Consider the following 24,779-nt stretch of genomic DNA (forward strand, 5'->3'; position numbering starts at 1 on the left):
TCCTTTGTTTATACTGGACCCCATTCCTGGGTTACAAAAAATGCTGCAGGTATAGTTGTGGGAGACGTGCCGGCATCCTGGTGAGATTGAGGCGAATATAATATCGGCCTGCACTACCCCTCCGTTCTATTAGAAAATATCCATTCACTCGAGAATAAGATGGATGAGCTTTGTTCGGGAGTCTCCTATCAGAGAGACTTGAAAAGCTGAAGTATTATATGCCTTGCAGAGACGTGGCAGGGTGACTTTATGCAGGTGCTGCAGTAGTAAGACGTTTCTCCATGCAACAGCACGATCGGACGAAGGCAGCCTCGGGGGAGGGTTGTCTCTTCATCAACAACTGGTGTGCTTCTTCCAGTGTGAAGGGAATCTTGAGCTTATGCTCACCTAATATAGAACACCTCATGGTAAGCTGCAGACACTTATCTACCAAGAGAGTTCTCATCCATAATTATCACGATTGTATAATCCCTCCACAAACCAACACCCCTTTGGAACTCAATGAACTGTATGGGGCCATAAAAAAGAAGAAGCTAGAAACCGCTCACCCAGAGGCAGCGTTTCTGGTGGGCGGAGACATGAACCCCGGATGACTTAAAACCGCTCTACCTTACTTTTACCAACACGTCTCCTGCACCATTAGGGGCGCTACCCACAGAAATGCATATAAGGCCCTCCCTCTTCCTCCCTTCGGTAAGTCTGACCAAGACTATATTCTTCTGCTTCCTGTTTACAAACAAAAGCTCAAACAGGAAGTACCAGCTCAATACGGACGTGGTCCGATGAAGCAGATGCTAAGCTACAAGACTGTTTTGCTAGTACAGACTGGAATATGTTCCGGGATTCATCTGCTAGCATTAAGAAGTTTACCACATCAGTTACAAGCTTCATAAATAAGTGCATAAATTATGTTGTCCCCACAGTGACTATACAAACATATCCAAACCAAAAACCACGGAAAAAATATCCAAACCAAAACCACGGATTAGTGGTTGGCAATGTCCTTGCTGGGCTAAATGCTAGAGCTACCACTTACAAGCAATGGGACATTGACATGGACGCATACAAGAAAGCCTGCTACGACCTCCGAGACAACATGCAAACGGACAATATAGGAGGGAAGGTGGAATTATATTACTGGCTACGACGCTCTTGGTATGTGGCAGGGCTTGCAGACGATAATGGATTAAAAAGGGAAACCCAGCCATAAGATGCCCAGTGACGCAAAACTCCCAAACAAGCTAAATGCCTTTTATGCTCGCTTTGAGGAATACCACATTGAGTCTTGCGTAAAAGCCCCTATTGTTCCAGATGAATGTGTGATCTCTCTCTCTGTGGCCGATGTGAGTAAAACTTTTGTAACAGGTTAACACTTGCAAGGCTGCCGGGCCAGATGGAATAACAGGGCGTGTTCTCAAAGCATGCGCATACCATGGCCCGTTCTCCCGGTCTGTAATCCCAACATGTTCCCAAGAACTTCAAGGTAACCCGCCGAAATGACCATTTCCCTGTAGCACTCACATCTGTAATTATGATGTACTTTGAAAGGCTGGCTGGTCATGACCCACATCAACACCCTAATTTCAGACACCCTGGACACACTTCAATTCACATACTGCCCAACAGATCCACAGATGACACAATCGCAATTGCACTTCACAATGCCCTCTCCCACCTGGACAAGATGGGAAATAACTGTGAGAATGCTCTTCATAAACTACAGCTCAGCATCATAGTCTCCTCCAAGCTCATCACCAAGCTGGGGGACATGGGACTGAACACCTCCCTCTAACTGGATCCTGGAATTCCTGATGGGACAGCCCCAGGTGGTGAGGGTAGGCAACAAAACCTCTGCCACACTGACTCTCAACACAGGGGTCCCTCGTCCCCTCCTGTACTCCCTGTTCACCCACAACTACGTGGCCACGCATGACTCCCAACACCATCAATTTTCACTGACGGTGATGAGACCGCCTACAAGGAGAAGGTCAGAGACTTGGCAGTGAGGTGCCATGACAACAGCCTCTCCCGCAACGTAAGACCAAGGAGCTGATCGTGGACTACAGGAGAAAGAGGGGCAAGCACATCCACATCGACAGGGCTGTAGTGGAGCGGGTCGAGAGCTTCAAGTTCCTTGGCATCCACATCACTAAGGACTTAACATGGTCCACACACACCCGCACAGTCATGAAGAGTGCACGACAGCACCTCTTCCCACTCAAGAGGTTGAAAAGATTTGGCATGGGTGCTCGGATCCTCAAGTTTTACAGTTGCACCATCGGGAACATCTTGACTGGCTGCATCACTGCTTGGTATGGCAAATGCACCACCCTTGACCACAAAGCGCTACAGTTGGTGGTGCGGACAGCCCACTACATCACTGGGGCTGAACTCCCTGCCATCCAGGACTTCTGTCAGGCGGTGTCAGAGGATGGCCCGAAAAATGGCCCAAGCCATAGACTGTTCACTTGGCTACCATCTGGCAAATGGTACCAGAGATTCGGCTTGGACAAACAGGCTCCAAGACCGCTTCTACCTCCAAGCCATAAGACTGCTAAATAATGAATTAATGGTTACCTGGACCCTCTGCACTGACCCTATCTTGTACTAACTCTATGCACACTCACGAGACTATATACACTGAGTGTAAGAAAACATTACGGTTTTTAATATTGAGTTTTGCCCTCGGAATAGCTTCAGTTCGTTTGAGCATGGACTCTACAAAGCATTCCACATGTTGACTCCAATGCTTCCCACAGTTTTGTCAAGTTGGCTCAATGTCCTTTGGGTGGTGGACCATTCTTGATACACACGGGAAACTGTTGAGCATGATAAACCCAGTATTGTTGCAGGTCTTGACACACTCTAACTAGTGCGCCTGGCACCTACTACAATACCCCGTTCAAAGGCACTTAAATATTTTGACTTGCCCATTCACCCTCTGAATGGGGCACATACACAATCCATGTCTCAATTGTCTCAAGGCTTAAAAATCCTTCTTTAATCTGTCTCCTCCCCTTGATCTACACTGATTGAAGTGGATTTAACAAGTGACATCACTAAGGGATCATAGACTGACCAGGTGAATCCAAGTGAAAGCCATTTCATGGAAAGAGCAGGTTCTCCTAATGTTTTGTACACTCAGTGTATACACACTATATACACACCCACACACTACATTGACACTCGGACAAAACACACACGCATACTGACGCAACATATACACACGCACCACACTTTTACACGCAATATGATGTTGCTACTCAATTATTTTTTCAATCTTCATTTCACTCTTATCTATTCTGATGCCTAGTCACTCCCCCTTGCCTTCATGGACATACAGTGCTTTCAGAAAGTATTTAGGCCCTTTTCCACATTTTGTTACATTACAGCCCTATTCTAAAAAATAATGACAGAGCAAAAACTGTTTTTTAGAAATTTTTGCTAATTTATAAAAAATTAAAACTGATTACATAAGTATTCAGACCCTTTACTCAGTACTTTGTTGAAGCACCTTTGGCAGCGATTACAGCATCGATTTTTCTCATGCTCTGTCAGGTTGGATGGGGAGCGTTGCTGCACCGCAATTTTCAGGTCTCTCCAGAGATGTTTGATCAGGTTTAAGTCCGGGCTCTGGCTGGGCCCCTGAAGGAAATTCAGAGACTTGTCCTGAAGCCACTCCTGTGTTGTCTTGGCTGTGTGCTTAGGGTCGTTGTCCTGTTGGAAGGTGAACCTTGGCCCCAGTCTGTGGTCCTGAGCGCTCTGGAGCAGATTTTCAACAAAGATCTCTACTTGGCTCCGTTCATCTTTCTGTCAATCCTGACTAGTCTCCCAATCCCTGCTGCTGAAAAACATCCCGACAGCATGATGCTGCCACCACCATGCTTCACTGTAGGGATGGTGCCAGGTTTCCTCCAGACGTGACGGTTGGCATTCAGGCCAAAGAGTTCAATCTTGGTTTCATCAGACCAGAGAATCTTGTTTCTCATGGTTTGAGTCTTTAGGTGCCTTTTGGCAAACTCCAAGCAGGCTGTCATGTGCCTTTTACTGAGGAGTGGCTTCCGTCTGGCCACTCTACCATAAAGCCCTGATTTGGTGGAGTGCTATAGAAATGGTTGTCCTCCTGGGAGGTTCTCCCATCCCCACAAAGGAACTCTGGAGATCTGTCAGAGTGACCATCGGGTTCTTGGTCACCTCCCTGACCAAGGCCCTTCTCCCCCTGATTGCTCAGTTTGGCAGGGTGGCCAGCTCTAGGAAGAGTCTTGGTGGTTCCAAACTTCTTCCATTTAAGAATGATGGAGGCCACTGTGTTCTTGGGGACATTCAATGCTGCAGAAATGTTTTGTTACCCTTCCTCAGATCTGTGCCTTAACTCAATGCTGTCTCGGAGCTCTACGGACAATTCCTTTGACTTCATGGATTGGTTTTCCTCATGCACTGTTAACTGTGGGACCTTTTATATAGACATGTGTGTGCCTTTCCAAATCATGTCCAATCAATTGAATTTACCAAAGGTGGAATGCATTGTGGTTGTAGAAACATCTGAAGGATGATCAATGGAAACAGGATGCAACTGAGCTCAATTTCGAATCTCATAGCAAATGGTCTGAATACATATGTAAATAAGGTATTTATGTTTTAAACTTTTAATACATTTCCAATAATGTCTTAACCTGTTTTCGCTTTGTCATTATGGGGTGTTGTGTGTAGATTGCTGAGGATACATTTTTTTTCATCCATTTTTGAATAAGGCTGCAACAAAATGTGGGAAAGTCATGAGGTCCAAATACTTAGCGAAGGCACTGTATCTACCTGGTAATTGTCCCATTCTTGTGCATTTTATTAATCTTGTGTTAATATATTTGTTTTTCTCCGTATCGATGTGAAGTGCTCGTAATCATGCTTTTCACAGTTAAGTCAAGTTCAGGAATGGCTGAAAAATTGCAACATTTACTTGGCGCTAACTGCAAATAGCACTGCTGGGTGACCTTAGAGTTTAGGAACTATGATCTTAGAAAGGTTCAGAACTTTTGTGAAATCACAGTGTAAAAATATATGGCAGCTAGAAAGCAAAAGTGGGTTGTCTTTAGTGATGGATGCGAGGGGTTGAGGGTAGCTGAAGGTTGGAACGAGAAACAAACAAAATATGACTAATGTAAAATACACTGTCTGTGATGTGTATGCATTATGTATAAGCTGGGAGTGGAAGCCTAAGTATTGTTGTCCATTAGTTTACTCCAATTATGGGAGGGGTGGTAGGGTTAGGGAAAAATAACAAAGGAGAAAAAAATGTGTGTGCGCGCACATACGTACAGTTGAAGTTGAAAGTTTACAGACTTAGGTTGGAGTCAATTAAACTCGTTTTTCAACCACTCCACAAATTTCTTGTTAACAAACTATAGTTTTGGCAAGTCGGTTAGGACATCTACTTTGTGCATGACACAAGTAATTTTTCCAACTATTGTTTACAGACAGATTATTTCACTTATAATTCACTGTATCACAATTCTAGTGGGTCAGAAGTTTACATATGCTAAGTTGACTGTGCCTTTAAACGGCTTGTACAATTCCAGAAAATTATGTAATTGCTTTAGAAGCTTCTGATAGGCTAATTGGCATCATTTGAGTCAATTGGAGGTGTACCTGGGGATGTATTTCAAGGCCTACCTTCAAACTCAGTGCCTCTTTGCTTGACATCATGGGAAAATCGAAAGAAATCAGCCAAGACCTATAGACAATTTGTGGGCAGAACTGAAAAAGCGTGTGCGAGCAAGGAGGCCTACAAACCTGACTCAGTTACACCAGCTCTGTCAGGAGGAATGGGCCAAAATTCACCCAACTTGTTGTGGGAAGCTTGTGGAAGGCTACCTGAAACGTTTGATCCAAGTTTAACAATTTAAAGGCAATGCTCCTAAATACTAATTGAGTGTATGTAAACTTCTGACCCACTGGGAATGTGATGAAAGAAATAAAAGCTGAAATAAATCATTCTCTCTACCATTATTCTGACATTTCACATTCTTAAAATAAAGTGGTGATCCTAACTGACCTAAAACAGGGAATTTTTACTTGGATTAAGTGTCAGGAATTGAGAAACTGAATTTAAATGTATTTGGCTAAGGTGTATGTGAACATCCGACTTCAAGTGTGTGAATGTGTATATATTATGTATGTGTTTTTTCGACGAGCAGGTGTCCACATACTTTTGGTAATGTAGTGTGTGTGTGTATATATATATATTACACTACACTACATGACACAAACTATGTGGACACCTGCTCGTCAAATCTCTAATTTTAAAATCATGGGCATTAATATGGAGTTGGTCCCCCCCCTTTGCTGCTATAACAGCCTCCACTCTTCTGGGAAGGCTTTCCATTAGAGGTTGGAACATTGCTGCGGGAACTGGCTTCCATTTAGCCATGAGCATTAGTAAGGTTGGGCGATTAGGCCTGGTTCGCAGTCGCCGTTCCAATTCATCCCGAAGGTGTTCACTGGGGTTGAGGTCAGGGCTCTGTGCAGGCCAGTCAAGTTCTTCCACACCGATCTCTACAAACCATTTCTGTATGGACCTCGCTTTGTGCACCGGTGCATTGTCCACCTAAAACAGGAAAGGGCCTTTACCAAACTGAGTGTACAAATTTGGAAGTGCAGAATTGTCTAGAATGTCATTGTATTCTGTAGCGTTAAGATTTCCCTTGACTGGAACTAAGGGGCCTAGCCCAAACCATGAAAAACAGCCCCAGATCATTATTCCTCCTCCACCAAACTACACAGTTGGCACTATGCATTGGGGCAGGGGGTGTTCTCATGTCATCCGCCAAACCAGGGATTTGTCCGTCGGACTGCCAGATGGTGAAGTGTGATTCATCACCCCAGAGACCGCCTTTCTACTGCCCCAGAGTCCAATGGCGGTGAGCTTTACACCACTCTAGCCGATGCTTGTTATTGCGCATTGTGATCTTGTGCAGCTGCTCGGCCATGGAAACCAATTTCATGAAGCTCCCGATTTTTAGTTATTGTGCTGAAATTGCTTCCAGAGGCAGTTGGGAACTCGGTAGTAAGTGTTGAAACCAAGGACAGACTATTTTTGTGCGCTACGCACTTCAGCACTCTGCTGTCCCGTTCTGTGAGCTTGTATGACCTACCACTTCGCTGAGCTGTTGTTGCTCCTAGACGTTTCCACTTCACAATAACAGAACTTACAGTTGACCAGGGCAGCTCTAGCAGGGAAGAAATTTCACTAACTGACTTGTTGGCATCCTATGACGGTGCCACGTTGAAAGTCACTGAGCTCTTCAGTAAGGCCATTCTGCTGCTAATGTTTGTCTATATAGATTGCATGACTGTGTGCTCAATTTTATACACCTGTCAGCAACGGGTGTGGCTGAAATAGCAGAATCCACTAATTTGAAGGGGTGTCCACATACTTTTGTAAATATTGTATACATTTACAAAAATTATATGGGATTGGAAATTATGCTGACAATTACACTGATAGAAGCCACACTATCTGCAATATTAAAGCTAATCTAACCACAAAAAAGTATTTCATTGATCTTATTTGCGCCTTCTGTTTGAACTGCTACTTGTCTGTGTCCATCTCTTTGTGAAGGAAGTGTTTTGATGTATGTTTATGTGTATGTTATTTGTGTGTTTGAGCACCTGCCGTGCGTAGTGCAGCCTGTGGATCAATGCCTGAAAGCCTTCACTCAGCTGGCGCCACAGGCTTGCCTACACGCACACACACCTTCCATTTCTACCACTTTTCCTCCTCTTAATTTTGTCTCATTTAGTGACATTTGACAAGTTTGCTTTATTAACTAGTTTCTCTCCTGCTGTACCTTTTTTCTTTCTGTCCCTTCTCCAGGGAGCCAACTACTGTAGGCATTGCACCTGTTCCATATTCTCCCCGCTACCCCTCCTTCGCTGTTCCTCCACTCCCCTCTATCCCTCTCTCTCCTTCGCTGTTCCTCCACTCCCCTCTATCCCTCTCTCTCCTTCGCTGTTCCTCCACTCCCCTCTATCCCTCTATCTCCTTCGCTGTTCCTCCACTCCCCTCTATCCCTCTATCTCCTTCGCTGTTCCTCCACTCCCCTCTATCCCTCTCTCTCCTTCGCTGTTCCTCCACTCCCCTCTATCCCTCTATCTCCTTCGCTGTTCCTCCACTCCCCTCTATCCCTCTATCTCCTTCGCTGTTCCTCCACTCCCCTCTATCCCTCTCTCTCCTTCGCTGTTCCTCCACTCCCCTCTATCCCTCTCTCTCCTTCGCTGTTCCTCCACTCCCCTCTATCCCTCTCTCTCCTTCGCTGTTCCTCCACTCCCTGATCTCCCCTGTAGTGTGTAACTGATAGCAGCTTTATCATCCTGTGCTGATTTGAATCAGAGGTGCAGACTCCCACAAGTGTACTGTAGCTGTAGGATACCACCGGAGCTGCCTGAATGACTGACAGGGATATGCGTACTGTACATTCTGCTCAACTGTACTGGCACACACAACACTACAGTGGTACAGTACTTCTGTGGTGCTGCTTTTTGTTCCACCCCAGCTACAACACACCTGATTAAACTGATCTGCCTACACAGAGCTGCCGACACATGTAGGTCCAACATGACTGGTTAAACTGACCAGCCTGCAGAGAACAGCCCACCCCAGCTCCAACACGGATGGTTAAACTGACCTGCCTGCAGAGAACAGCCCACCCCAGCTCCAACACGGATGGTTAAACCGATCTGCCTGCAGAGAACAGCCCACCCCAGCTCCAACACGGATGGTTAAACCGATCTGCCTGCAGAGAACAGCCCACCCCAGCTCCAACACGGATGGTTAAACTGACTTGCCTCTAATAGTTTAGATGCAAAACAAAAGTAGTTTTAGGAACTTATTCATGAAAGATCTGGTTTCATTTATCTAAAAAAACGGAGTAAATTGGACGGAGATGGTCAATGCCTGAAAGCCTTCATTCAGAGCCCCGTCGATCAGAGCTGGTGCAACACACCTTAAACATAAGAAATGCAACCAAAAAGAACCTACAGAAAATAGTTAAATGATGGAGAAATAATTTTCTCACCCAAGGATATTTTGAATGAAGAAGCAAAATGTATTAAACATTTGTTTTCCCTTTCAAGTTCCTCCAACTTAAAGGTTAAACTATCTGCAACACACAAACATTTTTGTGAAGGATAAATTGCGCAGGACGAACTACGGTTGACAATTGACTCCTTTCAGACTGGGGAAAACCCCTGGCCTTGATGGCATTCCAATAGAGATCTACCTGGCGGGAGGTAGCCTAGTGGTTAGAGCGTTGGACTTGTAACAGAGCGGTTGCAAGATCAAATCCCTGAACTGACAAGGCAAAAATCTGTCGTTCTGCCCCTGAACAAGGCAGTTAACCCACTGTTCCTAGGCCGTCATTGAAAATAAGAATTTTTTCTTAAAACTTGTTTGGGATAGGGGGCAGCATTTTCACTTTTGGATGAATAGCATGCCAAGAGTGAACTGCCTCTTACTCAGTCCCAGATGATAATATATGCATATTATTATTAGTATTGGATAGAAAACCCACTGAAGTTTCTAAAACTGTTTGAATGATGTCTGTGAGTATAACAGAACTCATATGGCAGGCAAAAACCTGAGAAAAAATCCAAACAGGAAGTGGGAGATCTGAGGTTTGTAGTTTTGAACTCACCCCTATCGAATACACAATGGGATATGGGTTATTTTTCACTTTCTAAGGCTTCCACTAGATGTCAACCGTCTTTAGAACGTGGTTTCAGGCTGCTCATGTGAAGGGGGGCCGGATGGGAGATGTTTTACTAAGAGGTCTGTAACGTCCTGACCAGAGTTCTTATGTGTTTTGCTTGTTTAGTGTTGGTCAGGACGTGAGCTGGGTGGGAATTCTATGTTGTGTGTCTAGTTAGTCTGTTTCTGTGTCCAGCCTAATATGGTTCTCAATCAGAGACAGCTGTCAATCGTTGTCCCTGATTGAGAATCATATATAGGTGGCTTGTTTTGTGTTGGGGATTGTGGGTGGTTGTTTCCTGTCTTTGTGTTTTGTCTGCACCAGCTAGGACTGTGACGGTTAGTTTGTTTTGTCATTTTGTATAGTGTCTTGTTTTGTGTTAATTAAATCATGGAAAATTACCACGCTGCACATTAGTCCTCAGATCCTTCTCGCCTCTCCTCGTCTGAGGAGGAGGACGACTTAGACTGCCGTTACAGGGTCTGCCTACAGCCTCGTTCCCAGTCACGCGCTTTCACTTGAGAGGTTGCTCTCGTTCCAGGGCAATCCTACAGACAATGGAATTCTCCGGTTGGAACAGTATTGAACTTTTATGATAACATCCTAAAGATTGATTCTATACTTAGTTTGACAAGTTTCTTCGACCTGTAATATAACTTTGTGAACGTTTCGTCCGAATTGACCAGATCGCGCTTTTGGATTGTTTACCAAACGCTCTAACAAAAGAAGCTATTGGACATAAATGGACATAAATGATGGACATTATCGAACAAAACAAGCATTTATTGTGGAACTGCGATTCCTGGGAGTGCATTCTGATGAAGATCATCAAAGGTAAGTGAATATTTATATATGAATAATGTTGACTACCCAACATGGCGTATATTTCTCTGGCTGGTTTGGGCTCTGAGCGCCGTTCTCAGATTATGCTTTTTCCGTAATAAAAAAAAAAAAATCTGACACAGCGGTTGCATTAAGGAGAAGTGTATCTAAAGTTTCATGTATAATAGCTGTATTTTCATCAACATTTATTATGAGTATTTCTGTGAATTCATGTGGCTCTCTGCAATATCACTGCATGTTTTGGAACTACTGAATCTAACACGCCAATGTAAAATAAGATTTTTGGATATAAATATGAACTTTACCGAACAAAACATACATGTATTGTGTAACATGAAGTCCTATGAGTGTCATCTGATGAATATCATCAAAGGTTAGGGATTAATTTTATCTATTTGTGCTTTTTGTGACTCCTCTCTTTGGCGGGAAAAATGGCTGGGCTTATCTGTGTTAGGTGGGGACCTAACATAATCGTTTGGAGCTTTCGCTGTAAAGCATTTTTGAAATCAGACACTGTGGCTGGATTTAAACTAAACGTTTAAAAATGTTGACTGTCACCTTGATGGCGGTAATTTGTTTTCATTATTTGTCAGCTAACTAGGCTCCCAGTTAGCTTTTACCCCCCCCCCCCCACACCCTTTCAAGCGTAGCTAGCTAGCTAGCTAGCTAGCCCTACTTACTGCTGCTGGCCAAATTTATATATTTTATTCATAAATAAAACCTCTCAAATGACCTACTTACTTTAGCATGAACTTCTTTTGAGATATTTTCTGACAACCATCTCACTTCCTTGTTTCTCCAGTTGTCAGTTCGACCACACACCCGTTTACACACTAATTTGTGATACCCAAACTCAAAAATGACAGTTGATCAAAAAGAAAATGTGATTCTTGTTGCTAGGCTACCAGTTCGTGCTTTTAGCTTGCGGTTTGCATACACCTTTATCCAGAGGGAATACGAAGGGAAAGTGGATACCTAGTCAACAATTATAGCTAGTGTTTGAAAAAATGATAAGGATTTAATATTTGTCAAATTTGTTGAGCATGTCCTCCACTCAAATAAGCTTCAGAAATGTTCCTTATTTAGCATATCAAAAAGCATATCAAGATCTTGATATGGACCTCAGTCAAGAGCATATGCCTTGTATGTGCTGAGAAAACGTACCATGTAGGCCTACTATTTGTCATCGTATACAGAAAATAAGATGTCCACATAGGCCTATCTCAGGATATCTAGTAAGTCAATATCCGGTCTTAAGTGTATGATATCCGGAGGCAATCCATAAATGCTTTCTTTGTGCATGAAAGAAAAATATGTATTTCATATTTGTCAATTGAGCATGTGTTGAACTCAGAAATTATCCTTATTGGCAGCATATCAAATCAAACTTTATTTGTCACATGCGGCGAATACAATATGAGTAAACCTTAACGTGAAATGCTTACTTACAAGCCCTTAACCAACAGTGTAGTTCAAGAAAGAGTTAAGAAAAAATTACCAAATAAACTAAGGTAAAAAATAATAAAGTAAAACAATAAGGAGGTATATACAGGGAGTACCAGTACGGAGTCAATGTGTGGGGGTACAGGTTAGTCGAGGTCATTTGTACATGTACTGTAGGTAGGGGTGGAGTGACTATGCATAGATCAAAAAGCATATCAAGATCCGGATATGGACCTCAGCCAAGAGAAACATATCTGAAATCAATATAGCTTGAATATGCTGAGAACCCAGATATGTGATGTATACAGTCGGTATTTGTCATGAAGAGAGAAAATAGGATGTCCCATATCTCAGGATATTGAATGAGTCCATATCCGACCATAGGAAATGTCCATGTGTGATATTCAGAGTAATCCCAACATCATATACACTACCGTTCAAAAGTTTGCGGTCACTTAGAACGGTCCTTGTTTTCCATGAAACATACATGAAATGAGTTGCAAAATGAATAGGAAATATAGTCAAGACGTTGACAAGGTTATAAATAATTATTTTTAATTGAAATAATAATTGTGTCCTTTAAACTTGGCTTATGTCAAAATCTTCAATTTGCAGAAATTACAGCCTTGCAGACCTTTGGCATTCTAGTTGTCAGTTTGTTGAGGTAATCTGAAGAGATTTCACCCCATGGTTCCTGAAGCATCTCACACAAGTTGGATTGGCTTGATGGGCACTTCTTATGTACCATACGGCCAAGCTGCTCCCAGAACAGCTCAATAGGGTTTACATCCAGTGACTGTGCAGGCCACTCCATTATAGACAGAATACCAGCTGACTGCTTCTTCCCTAAATAGTTATTGCATAGTTTGGAGCTGTGCTTTGGGTCATTGTCCTGTTATAGGAGGAAATTGGCTCCAATTAAGCGCTGTCCACAGGGTATGGCATAGCATTGCAAAATGGAGTGATAGCCTTCCTTCTTCAAGATCCCTTTTACCCTGTACAAATCTCCCACTTTACCACCACCAAAGCACCCCCAGGCCATCATATTGCCTCCACCATGGATGACAGATGGCGTCAAGCACTCTTCCAGCATCTTTTCATTTTTTCTGCGTTTCACGAATGTTCTTCTTTGTGATCCGAACACCTCAAACTTATTTGTCTGTCCATAACACTTTTTTTCCAATCTTCCTCTGTCCAGTGTCTGTGTTTTTCCCAACGTAATCTTTTCTTTTCATTGGCCAGTCTGAGATATGGCTTTTTCTTTGCAACTCTGGCTAGAAGGCCAGCATCCCAGAGTCGCCTCTTCACTGTTGACATTGAGACTGGTGTTTTACAGGTACTATTTAATGACGCTGTCAGTTGAGGACTTGTGAGGCGTCTGTTTTCTCAAACTAGACACACTAATGTACTTGTCCTCTTGCGCAGTTGTGCACCGGGGCCTCCCACTCATTATATTCTGGTTGGAGACAGTTTGCTCTGTTCTGTGAAGGGAGTTGTACACAGCGTTGTACGAGGTCTTCAGTATATTGGTAATTTCTCGCATGGAATAGCCTTCTTTTCTCAGAACAAGAATAGACTGCCAAGTTTTAGAAGAAAGTTATTTGTTTCTGGCCATTTTGAGCCTGTAATCGAACCCACAAATGCTGGTTCTCCAGATACTCAACTAGTCTAAAGACGGCCAGTTTTATTGCTTCTTTAATCAGAACAACAGTTTTCAGCTGTGATAAGATAATTGCAAAAGGGTTTTCTAATGATCAATTAGCCTTTTTAAAATGATTAACTTGGATTAACTAACACAACGTGCCATTGGAACACACAAGTGATGGTTGCTGATAATGGGCCTCTGTACACCTATGTAGATATTCCATAACAAATCAGCCGTTTACAGCTACAATAGTCATTCACAACATTAACAATGCCTACACTGTAATTCTGATCAATTTGATATTATTTTAATGGACAATTGTTTTTTGCTTTTCTTTAAAAAACAAGTACATTTCTAAATGACCCCAGACTTTTTTGAACGGTAGTGTATGTCTAAAAGACACATGAATTCAGAATGTCAGGATTTGGTGCATATCCACAAAACTCCAAATATACATTGGACATGGTCTGTATTCTCTAGAATATCAAAAACCAGTCATGTAAAGATATTGACCCCAGTCGGTGGGGATGTGATTATTGTATGTTTTGCATTTAGTTATGTTTTTGATTTTGGTTCCACGTTGTGAGCGGTATGTGTGCTGGTCCTGGTGGTTATGGGTGCGCTCGCAACCATGCCTGACCGGGCATCAGGCTGGGCTTTCCCTCCCTTGGAAAATCTCTTTGGGGCTTTGCCATGCCGGCGTCTGAGGTTGGGTGGGGGCAAGCGGTTGTTTTAATTGAATGAATAAATAAATTAACACTGATGGCATGGTGACAGATGGTTAAAAAAATCCATTGTGCCTGTTTTTTTTTTTTCATTCCTATACTATAAAGGCCTCGGGATTCAAGTAAAGTCCATTTTTTTATTGCACTTGCAGTATGCATTTTCAAGAAAACATTTATAGTAGGTCAAGGCACTTACAAACAAAATGCCCATCCTAACTTCTATTAAAAGCCTACTTCCATGAAAAGTAATGTAGCTCAGAATGCTTCACCAAAAATGGCAGTCCATTCCCTATATAGTGCACTACTTTTGATCAGAGCCTTATGGGACCCGGTCAACAGTAGTGCACTATAAAGGGATTATGGTGCCATTTGGGACGTAGACTCCTATGTTTCCTACTGTTGCTCAAAATGAAAGAGGCCTATTCTGGCTGTTTATTTGGACCAGGCTGTGTTTTCTGGCTGTTTATTTGGATCAGGCTGTGTTTTTGTGTAGCTGGACAGAGAGGTACTGTCTGTTTACAACTAGCTTGAATTTCAAAGAAACTTCAAATATACACAAGACACAACACTGTTGGATTTGAAGACATGTTTCCTTGCAGAGAGCCAAATGCTGCTGGAGAAGTCTCCTGTTTTTTTTCTCAGTCTGTAGTAAGAAACAGTGGTCAAACCAACCTAGAGTTGAGGTGTAGCTGAAAGGCAAGATTCCCATTGTTTTGTTAATGTGGTGAATAGATACTGTGTCTGTATATACACTGCTCAAAAAAATAAAGGGAACACTAAAATAACACATCCTAGATCTGAATGAATGAAATATTCTTATGAAATACTTTTTTCTTTACATAGTTAAATGTGCTGACAACAAAATCACACAAATTATCAATGGAAATCATATTTATCAACCCTTGGAGGTCTGGATTTGGAGTCACACTCAAAATTAAAGTGGAAAACCACACTACAGGCTGATCCAACTTTGATGTAATGTCCTTAAAACAAGTCAAAATGAGGCTCAGTAGTGTGTGTGGCCTCCACGTGCCTGTATTACATTTACATTTAAGTCATTTAGCAGACGCTCTTATCCAGAGCGACTTACAAATTGGAAAGTTCATACATATTCATCCTGGTCCCCCCGTGGGAATTGAACCCTGGTCCCCCCGTGGGAATTGAACCCACAACCCTGGCGTTGCAAGCGCCATGCTCTACCAACTGAGCCACACGGGACCTGTATGACCTCCCTACAACGCCTGGGCATGCTCCTGATGAGGTGGCGGATGGTCTCCTGAGGGATCTCCTCCCAGACCTGGACTAAAGCATCCGCCAACTCCTGGACAGTCTGTGGTGCAACGTGGCGTTGGTGGATGGAGCGAGACATGATGTCCCAGATGTGCTCAATTGGATTCAGGTCTGGGGAACGGGCGGGCCAGTCCATAGCATCAATGCCTTCCTCTTGCAGGAACTGCTGACACACTCCAGCCACATGAGGTCTAGCATTGTCTTGCATTAGGAGGAACCCAGGGCCAACCGCACCAGTATATGGTCTCACAAGGGGTCTGAGGATCTCATCTCGGTACCTAATGGCAGTCAGGCTACCTCTGGCGAGCACATGGAGGGCTGTGCGGCCCCCCAAAGAAATGCCACCCCACACCATGACTGACCCACCGCCAAACCGGTCATGCTGGAGGATGTTGCAGGCAGCAGAACATTCTCCACAGTGTCTCCAGACTCTGTCACGTCTGTCACATGTGCTCAGTGTGAACCTGCTTTCATCTGTGAAGAGCACAGGGCGCCAGTGGCGAATTTGCCAATCTTGGTGTTCTCTGGCAAATGCCAAACATCCTGCACGGTATTGGGCTGTAAGCACAAGCCCCACCTGTGGACGTCGGGCCCTCATACCACCCTCATGGAGTCTGTTTCTGACCGTTTGAGCAGACACATGCACATTTGTGGCCTGCTGGAGGTCATTTTGCAGGGCTCTGGCAGTGCTCCTCCTTGCACAAAGGCGGAGGTAGCGATCCTGCTGCTGGGTTGTTGCCCTCCTACGGCCTCCTCCACGTCTCCTGATGTACTGGCCTGTCTCCTGGTAGCGCCTCCATGCTCTGGACACTACGCTGACAGACACAGCAAACCTTCTTGCCACAGCTCGCATTGATGTGCCATCCTGGATGAGCTGCACTACCTGAGCCACTTGTGTGTGTTGTAGACTCCGTCTCATGCTACCACTAGAGTGAAAGCACCGCCAGCATTCAAAAGTGACCAAAACATCAGCCAGGAAGCATAGGAACTGAGAAGTGGTCTGTGGTCACTACCTGCAGAACCACTCCTTTATTGGGGGTGTCTTGCTAATTGCCAATAATTTCCACCTGTTGTCTATTCCATTTGCACAACAGCATGTGAAATGTATTGTCAATCAGTGTTGCTTCCTAAGTGGACAGTTTGATTTCACAGAAGTGTGATTGACTTGGAGTTACATTGTGTTGTTTAAGTGTTCCCTTTATTTTTTTGAGCAGTGTATATGCAAGCCACTTGCTAATGTATATTCTACCAGACATTTATCCCATAGTGTATTTGTGGCTTGTCATCCCATTTAGGATGGTTTGGTTTGTGTCCCGTTCTCACTCAGGCTACAAATATCCCCTCTCCTGGACTGGCTACATCGGTTGGCTGGGTTTGCTTTTGTAGTGGGGTGTCAGATGGGGAAAAAATTGGCAGAGGGTCACAGCAGGCCATACAGGGTGACCGATCCAATGACCAGTCCTACAGTAGGTGTTTACGGGTGGAAGGTAGAAGGCAGGGACCCCCAGAGCAGGCCCAAATTGTGTCCGTTCAGAAAGTACAACAGCTGGGATGAGAGCGAGGGAGACACACACACACACACACACACACACACACAGAGACACACACACGTACACACACACACACACACACACACACACACACACACACACACACACACACACGTACACACAGAGAGAGAGACACACACAGAGGGAGAGATTTCAATTGTATACTCCTTACATCTGCTCTCCTCGTCTCCTTCTCAATACCCATTGGAGTAGGTCAGAAGGGAGGGACCTCTGGCTTTCTTATCCAATGGGTTTTTATGAGGAGAGCGGATGTAAGGAGTATGCAATTGAGATCTTCCCATAGAGGTACAGAGAGAGTATCCAGAAGGCCAGAAGGTGGTATTGCTTCTGACCAAATGCTTTTACCTGTCATGGCCAGTGATAATACAGTAATAAAAAGTAATCATTTTTCATTCATCTGGCCTGTTTTTGAGGAAAACTGATAAGGCTTTTGTCATTTTCCATTTCCCTGCATCAATCCATAAGGGCCTATGCAAAAAATGACATTAAGTGCTAACTGGTACGTTTTTAACCATGTTTCTTCTCATATAGTCATCAATACAGTAGCATTTCTCTCAATTTTAATTGTGACTCTCATTACCTTGTGAGACAGTGTTATTGACATAGTTTAGTCTGATATCAGTTTGTTTATATGGAAACCAAAAACCACTCGGGAGGAGCCATACAGCAGATTATACTCCATTCGACCTCCTCAGAGACAAAAGAGACTGTGCTGATTTGGTGGATTTTCTACTGATGCGCCTCCTTAATTGACATTTCTCTGAAGGGAGCTGGAGAAGGGTGGGGGGGTGTTGTGGCTAAAACTGTTCCCTCAGCTGAAATGTTGAAATGCGACCTCCCGCACATGGACAATGCATGGTCTATATATCATACGTTTTTACCGTTATCATTTTTCTGACCTCCAGGATTTTGAGGCAACGAACAACTAAGCAGATTTTGGTGGATTTTTTGCCCCAATGTTTCCAGTTAATTGCTGATGCACAAAGGGGGTGTTGTCTTTCAGACCTGGGCCAGGTTTCCTGATAGCGATGTAACTCAGGCTAAAGCGTGTTTTTAAGGATGCATCTTAAAAATAATGTCCATAATGTCCTAAAAGATGTCACACCCGTTTCCCGAAACACCGCGCAGTGCTCTCGTTACAAAGGGAAACTCAACTGTGTTACAGGCGCTGTCCCGTGCTGAAAATAATTCAAGAATATACTGTACACAATACATTTTCTGTAGCCTATTATGTATTATGTTTGCCATGTGTTATGTATTATTTGTGTTTTCTCCTGCTATTTTGTATGTTATGTTTGATATTTGTTTTCAGTTTGTGTAAACTGTGAGCATGAATGAATAAAGCCCAAGTCAGTCGCTTGTTCCATCGTCAGCTATAGAACATAAACGTCAGTCGCTTGTTCCATCGTCAGCTATAGAACATAAACGTCAGTCGCTTGTTCCCTCGTCCGCTATATAACATAAACGTCAGTCGCTTGTTCCCTCGTCCGCTATAGAACATAAACGTCAGTCGCTTGTTCCCTCGTCCGCTATAGAACATAAACGTCAGTCGCTTGTTCCCTCGTCCGCTATATAACATAAACGTCAGTCGCTTGTTCCCTCGTCCGCTATAGAACATAAACGTCAGTCGCTTGTTCCCTCGTCCGCTATAGAACATAAACGTGACCTAAATATAGGATATGTTGACAAAGGTTTTTGTTAATGTTCAACAAGTCATTGTAGCTTAATTGCACTTCAAGTAAGCCTACAGATATTCTACAATTTAAAGTAATTCAACATGAAGTTAAGCGACATTGCCATAGACCTAATATATGTTGACCTCACAGTTATTGGTTAGGCTACAGGGAAATACGTGAGCTTTTAGATATAGGCCTAATATATACGAATATTGAAGCGCCGCAAATGGAGCATAATGGCTTAATACTAGGTAGGTCTATCGATTACACATACATTAATGTGATGTCAATATTAACCAAATGATATAATAGCTAGATTGTTATAACATTGTTAACTTAGGCTATTTATATGAAACTGTGATGATTTCTGCGGTCACAGAGAGACCGATGAGCATCTTCATTGTATGTTTAGCTGAGTTTTTCTGCGAGTAAAGTGATGCTGGAGGGCAAACGGTAGTCTAACTACGCACTTAGCTCTTCTACTAGTGGTCTGAGGTGATTTCAAATGCAACGTTAATAAAGACTGTTTTGGGAAATGGTTTGAAAATTTAAAGCTGCAATATGTAACTTTGTTGGGCAACCTGACAAAATTCACATAGAAATGTGTGTTATATCGATCGTTCTATTGAAAGCAAGTCTAGGAAGCAATATATCTGTTCTCTGTGCGCGATTTCTATGCTTCCCCTTAAGTTATATATATTTTTAATCTTTTCGGTTTTGTACACAAGCTTCAAACAGCAGAAAATACAATATTTTTGGTTATGGAGAATATATTTCACTGTGGTTTAGATGGTACAATGATTATATACACTATACTCGCTTGTTTTGTCACAAACTGAAATTAGGCGAACTATTAGAATATTAGCAATCAGGAAATGATGGCGCGATTTCTACGTAGTGCATCTTTCAAAAGGCTCTTAAGAGGGTTCTAAAGATTAACTTAGTCTTAAGATACTTTTGGGAAAGCGGGCCCTGGTGTACAGTTCTCAGACCTGTTTAATTTAACTATTATAATATGACCCCTGCAGACTGGTGTCGTATTCATTATGGCACACCATAGCAAAAAAAATTGCAGCGGAGAACTTAAGTGTTTTTCACTCTGCAAGTTCAGCTAGTTCCTCCCTTTTTAAGTCCCTTTTCTACCTTTTTTAGGAGGTCCTAAAGATGAAGCAAATGTATGCTTTCCATTTTGATAATGTTTTATTGGATGCGTTTTATGCCCAAGCGGCACAGTAGTGGCTGCCGCTGCGCGAAATGGGGCAGGCCGGCACAGTGGTGGCTTGTGGTTTGACGCGCTAGAATAACATGTGGTATAAGGCTTTGCACCCACCGGATCATATCCACAAGAAGTTATCTTTTGAATTACGTCCTATTCATCTATTCACAGAAGTGTTTGATCAGGCGAGGCACACACACACACACACACACACACACACACACACACACACACACACAGCAATATAGTAATTTGAGGGCGTTTGTTTATTCATTCATGCTCAGACATTAAGCTCTGCCCATGCCTCTGGTTACACTGTCAAACTCTGTTTTTGCTGCATTATAGTTGTTTTCCAGACAAAGACACATAAAACACATAAAAACACTACTGTGTTGTCACAGAACCTTTAGTATGGAAAGTCACTCCTCAGACTAAGAGGTCACTCCTTCACTATGTGTTAGTGTGCTGGGGTTTCTGGTGAGTCAGTTTATTGTTCTGAGATTCAATCTTTATTTCAAGTGGTTCTAGATTTTAGGGACTGACTGGAATTCTTTAAATCTATAGACTTTTGTCTCTTTTCCTATCCTTGCTTAGTTCAACCTGGGGTTGAACTATTAAAACAATATAACCCAGAGGTGGAGGTAGACAATCCTCTAAAACAATATGACCCGGGGGTGGACGTGGACAGTCCTCTATTGAAAATGTTTGACCCGGAGGTTGACGTGGACAGTCCTCTATTGAAAATGTTTGACCCGGAGGTTGACGTGGACAATCCTCTATTAAAACAATATAACCCGGGGGTGGACGTGGACAATCCTCTAAAACAATATTACCCGGGGGTGGACGTGGACGGTCCTCTATAGAAAATGTTTGTCTCAGGGGTGGACGTGAACAATCCTCTATTAAAATTGTTTAAACTGGAGGTGGACGTGGACAGTCCTCTATTAAAAAGGTTTAACCCAGGGGTGGACGTTGACAATCCTCTATTAAAACAATATAACCTAAGATCAGTTTAGCCTTTTAGATCACAATGAGTTAGATTACAAGGACGGGGGAAGTTGCACATCCTAGATCAGCACTCCTCTGAGATGCATGATACATACGTCTCCTGGTGTATTCTCTCCCTGGTTGACATTCCTCCCAACTGACCGTCTGAACTGTCCGGAGGATCTGTCAGATCTCTACGGCATATGTGTCTTGAGTTCCTTTCTTCCTGTTGCCCTAAAGGGTGGGGTCAGTCCTGTTGCCCTAAAGGGTGGGATCAGTCCTGTTGTAGCTACTACAGTGTGTCTGACTCTGACATTGGGTTGTTGTCAGATCCTCTGGGATTCCATCCCTGGTCACCCACACCAGTCAGTCATCCTCTTCCTTCCTTCATTTACAATGATCATCTGTGGTTGTGTGTGTGTGTGTGTGTGAGAGTCTGGAAGGAAATGGTTCTCCCCTATCTCCCTCTGTGTCCTTTCTCCCCTGTTTACTGTAAAGAGAAGGCAATGACTGGATGGATCGACTGTAGTAGACTCTTGTGGTGTGTGTGTGTTAGAGAGATGGAGATAGTGGATAAGGACAGGGAGTTCTCTGTCCACTCTGTGTCTTATTACTCTTTCTCTTTATTGTTAAAAAAAGTCAAGTTTCAAGGTTATTTGCCACATATGTGAATACAGTGGATATCTTACTCACCAGAGCTGAACAACATTATCACTTTGTCAATCATTACAGTGTTACCATCACCCTTGTTGTCCAACAGACTAAACATAATCACAATTATGGCTTTGTTGCCACATTCCGTTAAACACTAACCAGTGTGATTGTCATTCCTTCAGTGATGACCCATCTATATCCACTCAGTGTGATTGCTCCATTCATACAGTAGTGTATCTTAGGTTAGATTGTTGTTGTCATAATAGAGGGTTTTAACGGTCATGGCCATCGTTAGCTCTCACCAGAGATTAGAGAGAATGTGCGTGAAAGAAAGAGGGAGAGGAGGGGGGAGTGTGATGGAGAATGTGTGTGATTGTGAGCAGGAGACTGTTTGGGGTTGTGAGAAGTGTTCTCATACTGTGAGACCTGGCCTCTACCCCAGCAGCATACTGTGAGACCTGGCCTCTACCCCAGCAGCTGCCACCTGGCTAATCCTACTGTGCTCCCAGAATATTCACATGAGAGAGGGGAAAAAAACTCCACTGGAATCACCTGGAATGGAGTTGGGGCAACGGCACTGCTCCAACTGTCAAAGAACCTTGTGCGTTCCAAAGGTACTGGTATTGTAATCAAATTGTATTAGTCACATGCACCGAATACAACCTTACAGTGAATGCTTACTTACGAGCCCCTAACTAACAATGCAGTTAAAAAAAAAAAACGGATAAGAAATGAAAGTAACAAGTAATTGAAGAGCAGCAGTAAAATAACAGTGGGACTATATACAGGGGGGTACTGGTACAGAGTCAGTGTGCGGGGGCACCGGTTAGTTGAGGTAGTATGTACATGTAGGTAGAGTTATTAAAGTGACTATGCATAGATGATAACAACAGAGAGTAGCAGCGGTGTAATTGTCTGGGTAGCTATTTGATTAGCTGTTCAGGTGTCTTATGGCTTTGGGGTAGAAGCTGTTTAGAAGCCTCTTGGACCTAGACTTGGCGCTCCAGTACCTCTTGCCATGAGAGGTAGCAGAGAGAACAGTCTATGACTAGGGTGGCTGGAGTCTTTGACAATTTTTAGGGCCTTCCTCTGACCCTGCCTGGTGTAGAGGTCCTGGATGGCAGGAAGCTTGGCCATGGTGATGTACTGGGCCATTCACACTACCCTCTGTAGTGCCTTGCGGTTGGAGGCCGAGCAGTTGCCATACCAGGCAGTGATGCAACCAGTCAGGATGCTCTCGATGGTGCAGCTGTAGAACCTTTTGAGGATCTGAGGACCCATGCCAAATCTTTTCAGTCCCCTGAGGGGGAATAGGCTTTGTCGTGCCCTCTTCACAACTGTCTTGGTGTGCTTGGACCATGTTAGTTTATTGGTGATGTGGACACCAAGGAACTTGAAGCTCTCAACCTGCTCCACTGCAGCCCCGTCGATGAGACTGGGGGCGTGCTAGGTCCTCTTTTTCCTGTTATCCACAATCATCTAATTTGTCTTGATCACGTTGAGGGAGAGGTTGTTGTCCTTGCACCACACAGCCAGGTCTCTGACCTCCTCCCTATAGGCTGTCTCATCGTTGTCAATGATCAGGCCTACCACTGTTGTCATCGGTAAACTTAATGATGGTGTTGGTGTCATACCTGGCCATGCAGTCATGAGTGAACAGGGAGTACAGGAGGGGACTGAGCACACACCCCTGAGGGGCCCCTGTGTTGAGGATCAGAGTGGCGGATGTGTTGTTACCTACCCTTACCACCTGGGGGCGGCCCGTCAGGAAGTCCAGGATCCAGTTGCAGATGGAGGTGTTTAGTCCCAGGGTCCTTAGCTTATTGATGAGCTTTGAGGGCACTAGGGTGTTGAACGCTGAGCTGTAGTCAATGAATAGCATTCTCACATAGGTATTCCTTTTGTCCAGGTGGGAAAGGGCAGTGTGGAGTGCAGTAGAGATTATATCATCAGTGGATCTGTTGGGGTGGTATGCAAATTGGAGTGGGTTTAGGGTTTCTGGGATAATGGTGTTGTGAGTGTGTGTCCACTCAGCATGCCAGACATTCTGTGCAGAGTACAACACCATAACTGTAATTATCAAATACATCTACTGTGGACACAATGCAAGGCTGGATGAATGTGTGACATTGTCCCACAGAAGTAACCAGTGTCCATTGTTCCGCACACTCACGTTAATAATCTATACTAGAGGACAATGAACTACAATGAAAAAGAAAACCATTTCTATCTAATAGCCATGGTCTGTTTCTCCCTCTCTCACCATATAAACACTTGTCTGCCTAATATCTATTTTTGTGTCTGTCTAAGCATTTGGCTATGTTTAGAGTGTATGTTGACCGGTCTGTGTGTGTGTTACAGTTCCTGCTGGTGTTCAGCTGTCTGGTTCTGTCTGTGTGTGTGTTACAGTTTCCTGCTGGTGTTCAGCTGTCTGGTTCTGTCTGTGTTCTCCACCATACCAGACCATCAAAAGATGGCCAACGAAGGCCTCTTCATCCTGGTAAGCCGTCAGCCCTCGTCTCCTATCCTCCACCATACACCCAGCTCCAGGGGCCAGGTGTACCAAGTGTCTCAGTGTAGGAGGGCTGATTTGGGATCATTAAAAAAAATATATATATATTTTAGTTTTTACACTAACAGTACAAATTGCCCCTGCCAAGTGCCAACCCACCTTAACACGAGTTTAAATCAGTAATGTGTTAGCCTGAGTACCTGTCTGGTTTTGCTTTCAACATCACTATATCATTGCCTTGTTTGGCAAGACGACAACAGGTTGGAGAAAGCGGAGGCAGACTGGAACCTACAGTAGCTAAGTTGATATACTGTTAGTGTAAACACTGGTTATCACACTGAATCTTCCTCTCCATTTATCTGACTAGCCCAGAATTGCCCAGGTATTGCTCCTAAGTGGTAGGATGGTTTAGGGGCAGCTATATAAACCATATACTGTAACATCATTTTTCACACCTCGGTTCAAATACTATTT

The 24,779-nt window shown here is 43.6% G+C and overlaps 1 protein-coding gene across 1 annotated transcript in view; it reads left to right on the forward strand.

Moving 5' to 3' along the window:
• LOC120027078 (potassium voltage-gated channel subfamily KQT member 4-like) overlaps positions 1-24,779 on the forward strand; it is a 92,170-nt gene that overhangs the window by 34,080 nt on the left and 33,311 nt on the right. The window contains exon 2 of the mRNA XM_038971918.1: positions 24,203-24,293. Coding sequence (XP_038827846.1) covers positions 24,203-24,293 — 91 coding nt within the window. The remainder of the gene's footprint in view (positions 1-24,202; positions 24,294-24,779) is intronic.

This window comes from Salvelinus namaycush, chromosome 32 (assembly GCF_016432855.1).
Source record: "Salvelinus namaycush isolate Seneca chromosome 32, SaNama_1.0, whole genome shotgun sequence".
NCBI lineage: Eukaryota > Metazoa > Chordata > Actinopteri > Salmoniformes > Salmonidae > Salvelinus > Salvelinus namaycush.